This window comes from Artemia franciscana, unplaced genomic scaffold (genome assembly GCF_032884065.1).
Source record: "Artemia franciscana unplaced genomic scaffold, ASM3288406v1 Scaffold_5008, whole genome shotgun sequence".
In the NCBI taxonomy this organism is placed as follows: domain Eukaryota; kingdom Metazoa; phylum Arthropoda; class Branchiopoda; order Anostraca; family Artemiidae; genus Artemia; species Artemia franciscana.
In genome coordinates, this window is record NW_027065416.1 from 1 (window position 1) to 6758 (window position 6758).

The 6758-nt window shown below is 36.8% G+C and overlaps 1 protein-coding gene across 1 annotated transcript; it reads right to left on the reverse strand.

Annotated features, from left to right (window-relative positions):
- Nucleotides 1–3523: 3523 nt before the first annotated feature.
- LOC136043361 (uncharacterized) lies at nucleotides 3524–4651 on the reverse strand. The gene has a single exon (XM_065728283.1). It carries the CDS (start codon nucleotides 4649–4651, stop codon nucleotides 3524–3526), a length of 1128 nt encoding a protein of 375 aa, XP_065584355.1.
- Between the last annotated feature and the right edge of the window lie 2107 nt (nucleotides 4652–6758).

The following is a 6758-nucleotide window of genomic DNA, read 5'->3' on the forward strand; positions in this document are numbered from 1 at the left end:
AAAGAATGTGATTAAAGACTCTTTTCCTATGTCAGAAGTTTTAGTTTTCGAGGGTAATAGCTACGTATGTTGAAAAAATGAAGATATTAGACTATTTTATGATTGCACATGGTAAAGAATGTGATTAAAGGCTCTTTTCCTATGTCCAAAGTTTTAGTTTTCGAGGGTAATAGCTACGTATGTTGGAAAAATGAAGATATTAGACTATTTTCTGATTGCACATGGTAAAGAATGTGCTTAAAGACTTTTTTCCTATGTCAAAAGTTTTAGTTTTCGAGGGTAATAGCTACGTATGTTGGAAAAATGAAGATATTATACTATTTTATGATTGCAAATGGTAAAGAATGTGATTAAAGGCTCTTTTCCTATGTCAAAAGTTTTAGTTTTCGAGGGTAATAGCTACGTATGTTAAAAAAATGAAGATATTAGACTATTTTATGATTGCAAATGGTAAAGAATGTGATTAAAGGCTCTTTTCCTATGACAAAAGTTTTAGTTTTCGAGGGTAATAGCTACGTATATTGAAAAATGAAGATATTAGACTATTTTATGATTGCACATGGTAAAGAATGTGATTAAAGGCCCTTTTCCTATTTCAAAAGTTTTAGTTTTCGAGGGTAATAGCTACGTATGTTGAAAAAATGAAGATATTAGACTATTTTATGATTGCACATGGTAAAGAATGTGATTAAAGGCTCTTTTCCTATTTCAAAAGTTTTAGTTTTCGAGGGTAATAGCTACGTATGTTAAAAAAATGAAGATATTAGACAATTTTATGATTGCAAATGGTAAAGAATGTGATTAAAGGCTCTTTTCCTATGTCAAACGTTTTAGTTTTCGAGGGTAATAGCTACGTATGTTGAAAAAATGAAGATATTAGACTATTTTATGATTGCAAATGGTAAAGAATGTGATTAAAGGCTCTTTTCCTATGTCAAAAGTTTTAGTTTTTGAGGGTAATAGCTACGTATGTTGAATAAATGAAGATATTAGACAATTTTATGATTGCACGTGGTAAAGAATGTGATTAAAGGCTCTTTTCCTATTTCAAAAGTTTTAGTTTTCGAGGGTAATAGCTACGTAAGTTGAAAAAATGAAGATATTAGACTATTTTATGATTGCAAATGGTAAAGAATGTGATTAAAGGCTCTTTTCCTATTTCAAAAGTTTTAGTTTTCGAGGGTAATAGCTTTGTCTGTGGAAAAAATGAAGATATTAGACAATTTTATGATTGCACATGGTAAAGAATGTGATTAGAGGCTCTTTTCCTATGTCAAAAGTTTTAGTTTTCGAGGGTAATAGCTACGTATGTTGAAAAATGAAGATATTAGACTATTTTATGATTGCAAATGGTAAAGAATGTGATTAAAGGCTCTTTTCCTATTTCAAAAGTTTTAGTTTTCGAGGGTAATAGCTTTGTCTGTGGAAAAAATGAAGATATTAGACAATTTTATGATTGCACATGGTAAAGAATGTGATTAAAGGCTCTTTTCCTATGTCAAAAGTTTTATTTTTCGAGGATAATAGCTACGTATGTTGAAAAAATGAAGATATTAGACTATTTTATGATTGCACATGGTAAAGAATGTGATTAAAGGCTCTTTTCCTATTTCAAAAGTTTTAGTTTTCGAGGGTAATAGCTTTGTCTGTGGAAAAAAATGAAGATATTAGACAATTTTATGATTGCACTTGGTAAAGAATGTGATAAAAGGCTCTTTTCCTATGTCAAAAGTTTTAGTTTTCGAGCGTAATAGCTACGTATGTTGAAAAAATGAAGATATTAGACTATTTTATGACTGCAAATGGTAAAGAATGTGATTAAAGGCTCTTTTCCTATGTCAAAAGTCTTAGTTTTCGAGGGTAATAGCTACGTATGTTGAAAAAATGAAGATATTAGACTATTTTATGATTGCAAATGGTAAAGAATGTGATTAAAGGCTCTTTTCCTATTTCAAAAGTTTCAGTTTTCGAGGGTAATAGCTACGTATGTTGAAAAAATGAAGATATTAGACTATTTTATGATTGCAAATGGTAAAGAATGTGATTAAGGGGTCTTTTCCTATTTCAAAAGTTTTAGTTTTCGAGGGTAATAGCTACGTAGGGGAGACCGGGGCGCCTTCGGTCACTTTTTCGATTACCAGCCACCAAGAATTTTACGTTCGTTATTTTGAAAAATCTTGCTGAACGCAGGGAAGAGCAAAGTTTGATCTACCAAATCTATTTTGTAGTTTTCTTAGAACTCAACCGGATTGTAAGAAAAAAGTCATCCCGCTGAAGCCCCATTTTGACCGGAGGTGCCCCCAACCCGGGGCACCTTCGGTCGGGCTTGGGGCACCTTCGGTCAGCCTTGCAATTATACGAATTACCTCCGTTATCCTGTCTTTAGATGGCTAAATATACAAAGCTTACTTATGTCTTCGTTTATTGTTTGTAAAAATAAGCCAAAGTAACAAAATCACATCATTTATTACTGTCGGAAGGAAATTTTCGACATCACTTTTGATACAGAGGTAGAGATGGTTGAGTTCAGCGACTTCACTTTTCAGCGGAGACTTGGAAAAAGTGAAAAATCGACGTCGCTGAACTCAATCATCTCTGCGACACGTGCCGTACCCCCACTTCTGCTAGGAATGGGCAATTTCATCTTAACATCCGCCAAATTGACATAGCTTTCATCCACTACTTGTGGAAAAAAAACTTGCTAGAATCACTGTCCTTTCTGCGAAGGAAACTTACAAAAACTTCACTGTTATCTTTTTCTTTGACGAATCCAACGTCGTGCAGTGAACTGTTCTTGCCTTCGAACTCCACCAACACATAGTCGCCAATACTAAGGGTCCCCAGTGCAAGTGGCTCAGTTAGCTCGTCATCACCGATATGTAGACTATCATCCGTGTCATCATCCAGATGAACTGAAACAACAGATTCTTCATCAGTCGACTGATCGCACAAAGACGTTTTCTGCTTCCTCATCTGACCCTTGCTTTTCGTTTGACTTGTTGGATTCTTCATATTTTTTTTCAGCAATCTTGCTTTTGCTTTTGCATCTTTCTCATCTTGCTTTGCTTTCTTAGCCATCATAGCAGCTTCAATTTTATCTTTCTCTGGTGTGTCTGTCAAAACTCTCGATGCACCCTTTTTCCTTCCGCCCCTATTGCTCTGTTTCCTTAGCAATGCCTTTGGATACGGTCGGACATCTTCGGGCGTCAAAGCATTAGAGTAACGAATCTCTGCAGCTGGTGTTGCCGGTGCAGTTGACGGTGACGGGTAAGGATCTAGTAGATCCGATACTGGTGGGTTTCTCTCTGTTGCTGATGGGCACGGCTCTGCCTTAGGACGGTCGCTGACAGACGCAGCATAAAAATCCTCATCAGAAAAAGCATTGCGGTTGAAGGGCCAAATGCCAGGCTTCGAAAACCCAGAAATGATGTTGTTCATGGTCAGTGCATTTGGATAAGCATTTCCTACAAGCTGGGCAATATGGGTGATCTGGATCCTCTGAAACGGATTTGAAGTCATCCAATCATGAAATGCTCTTTTCAAAGCAGACTTCAGTGGTCCATAGATAGTAATATCTAGAGGCTGAAACACGATGACTGCAGTGGGGTGGGAAGGATAGTAAAACAATGCCATTTGCACGGGCGTACATGATAACGTCAAGACCGATGTGGCTCTCATTGTTATCGAGCAATAAGAGGACCGGGCTGTCCTTTGAACATCGAACTTGTTTCTTGAAATGCTTTATCGCCTCGTAAAACAATGTTGCAGTCATCCAACCAGTTGTTTGGGCTAGGCCGAGACTTCCTGCAGGGGCCCCAATCATCATATGATCCTTGAACTTTGCTCTGGGGAATACGAAGACTGGTGGCACGGTTCCACCAATAGCATTGACAAAGCAACAAACAGTAACAAGTTCACCCCTTTCAGCTGTGGTAACCTGACCAACCTGCTTGGTACCGGTTTGTGCTATCACCTTGGGGCTGTCAAGTACAGTTGTGACCCCCGTTTCGTCACAGTTCCAAATGCTTTCTCCTATGAATTTGTATTTGTGCAGGACAGCCTCCAAGTTGTCAAGGAATCTGTCAACATTAGCACGATTGAAGCTCGAGCTGCGAGCTAAGCTAGTTTTCTTTGGCTTTCTGAGAGACAAATCACCTTGCCTTATCATAAAGCCCTTCATCCAGTCTGGCCCAGCCATCTGTGCTTCTTCCCAGTTGTGAGGAACTTTCTTATCTAGTCTTTTTGCATAATCATATGCAAACTTTCGTGTTTGCATCAGGGTCATACCATAATGGACTTTCGAACAATGTTTCAAATAAACAGCAAGCTGGCCCTCTTCATTGGCCGTGAAAACTTTTGCAGTTGACAGTCTCTCTTTTCTTGTCGGAAAAAAAGCACTATTGAATGTGCCACCACTAGAGGTTCCAGAATTAGAGACCCCAGCTTGAATAGGCACTGGTATGCCCACTTGCTCTTGCTCGCGTAGTTCTTTTGCTCGGCGAACGTTGTCGATAAGGGTTGATTTAGGTATTCCGAAAGCTGTTGCAGTACTACGAATTGAAGCTTTGTCCATCAAAACTTTGGAAACAGCAATGTTCATAGCCTCATGTGACACACCCTTCGGGCGTTTTGGAACTCTGTTCCGAACCATAACCAATGATCTGGAAGAAACCATGAAATTAAGACTTACCGAATTTGGCAGTGTAAAAATGACCTACAGTAAAAGAGAAGACACAAACGAACTTATTTCCGGCGTAATAAGTTCGTGGAACTTAATAGCACGACCCAACAAGCGTCAAAGAAAATGCACTGTGGCCCGAGCGCGTCATTTACAGGCTTCATTTCTTTTGGACACACTCGCTGATGCAGCGGAATATCACTGCCCTTCTCTCGTTCTGAAAGTAACAAACTCTTTTGGTACACCTTACTTTAGTTCTATGCTGGGAGCATCAATGTTAACCACAATTGAATTGTAGAGAGACCTATCTTTAACTTAAAACTGGTAAGGTTACGTTATTCATCAGGTTGGGGTGCCTCCGGTCAGCGACCGAAGGTGCCCCGTCGTGGACTGACCGAAGGTGCCCCAGCCGCCATTTTGTCAAACTTATTTTCTGACCCGAAAACAGAGAAAGATTTCTCCTTAGAAATACCACTATCTTCTAGTCCTATCATTTCTATGTGTATACAAATTTAATAATTGAAATCCATGCCAAACAGAAGGGGAAGACTAGGTTCAAACAGAAGTAGAGAAACTTACTTTTCGCAAAAAAAATGGTACGAAACTCTCTCCAGCTAAACTGGCTGAAGCTAACTGAGGGAAATTTTCTTCGGACATCCGCCTTGATAAACAGCCTCCCCAGTGCCATCTAGCATAAAAATACTTAAACTTAAAATGAGTTATTGGGGGTGACCGGAGGCACCCCGTGACCGAAGGCGCCCCGGTCTCCCCTATGTTGAAAAAATGAAGATATTAGACAATTTTATGATTGCACATGGTAAAGAATGTGATTAAAGGCTCTTTTCCTTTGTCAAAAGTTTTAGTTTTCGAGGGTAATAGCTACGTATGTTGAAAAAATGAAGATATTAGACTATTTTGCGATTGCAAATGGTAAGGAATGTGATTAAAGGCTCTTTTCCTATGTCAAAAGTTTTTGTTTTCGAGGGTAATAGCTACGTATGTTGAAAAAATGAAGATATTAGACTATTTTATGATTGGAAATGGTAAAGAATGTGATTAAAGGCTCTTTTCCTATTTCAAAAGTTTTAGTTTTTGAGGGTAATAGCTACGTATGTTTAAAAAAGGAAGATATTAGACTATTTTATGATTGCAAATGGTAAAGAATGTGATTAAAGGCTCTTTTCCTGTGTCAAAAGTTTTAGTTTTCGAGGGTAATAGCTACGTATGTTGAAAAAATGAAGATATTAGACTATTTTATGATTGCACATGGTAAAGAATGTGATTAAAGGCTCTTTTTCTATTTCAAAAGTTTTAGTTTTCGAGGGTAATAGCTAAGTATGTTGAAAAAATGAAGATATTAGACTATTTTATGATTGCAAATGGTAAAGAATGTGATTAAAGGCTCTTTTCCTATGTCAAAAGTTTTAGTTTTCGAGGGTAATAGCTACGTAGGTTGAAAAAATGAAGATATTAGACTATTTTATGATTGGAAATGGTAAAGAATGTGATTAAAGGCTCTTTTCCTATTTCAAAAGTTTTAGTTTTTGAGGGTAATAGCTACGTATGTTTAAAAAAGGAAGATATTAGACTATTTTATGATTGCAAATGGTAAAGAATGTGATTAAAGGCTCTTTTCCTGTGTCAAAAGTTTTAGTTTTCGAGGGTAATAGCTACGTATGTTGAAAAAATGAAGATATTAGACTATTTTATGATTGCACATGGTAAAGAATGTGATTAAAGGCTCTTTTTCTATTTCAAAAGTTTTAGTTTTCGAGGGTAATAGCTAAGTATGTTGAAAAAATGAAGATATTAGACTATTTTATGATTGCAAATGGTAAAGAATGTGATTAAAGGCTCTTTTCCTATGTCAAAAGTTTTAGTTTTCGAGGGTAATAGGTACGTAGGTTGAAAAAATGAAGATTTTAGACTATTTTATGATTGCAAATGGTAAAGAATGTGATTAAAGGCTCTTTTCCTATTTCAAAAGTTTTAGTTTTCGAGGGTAATAGCTACGTAGGCTATGTTGAAAAAATGAAGATATTAGAATATTTTATGATTGCAAATTGTAAAGAATGTGATT

Bases quoted from the DNA above. Each gene is read 5' to 3' on its own strand.
- LOC136043361 (XM_065728283.1), bottom strand. From the start codon at position 4,651: ATGGTTCGGAACAGAGTTCCAAAACGCCCGAAGGGTGTGTCACATGAG.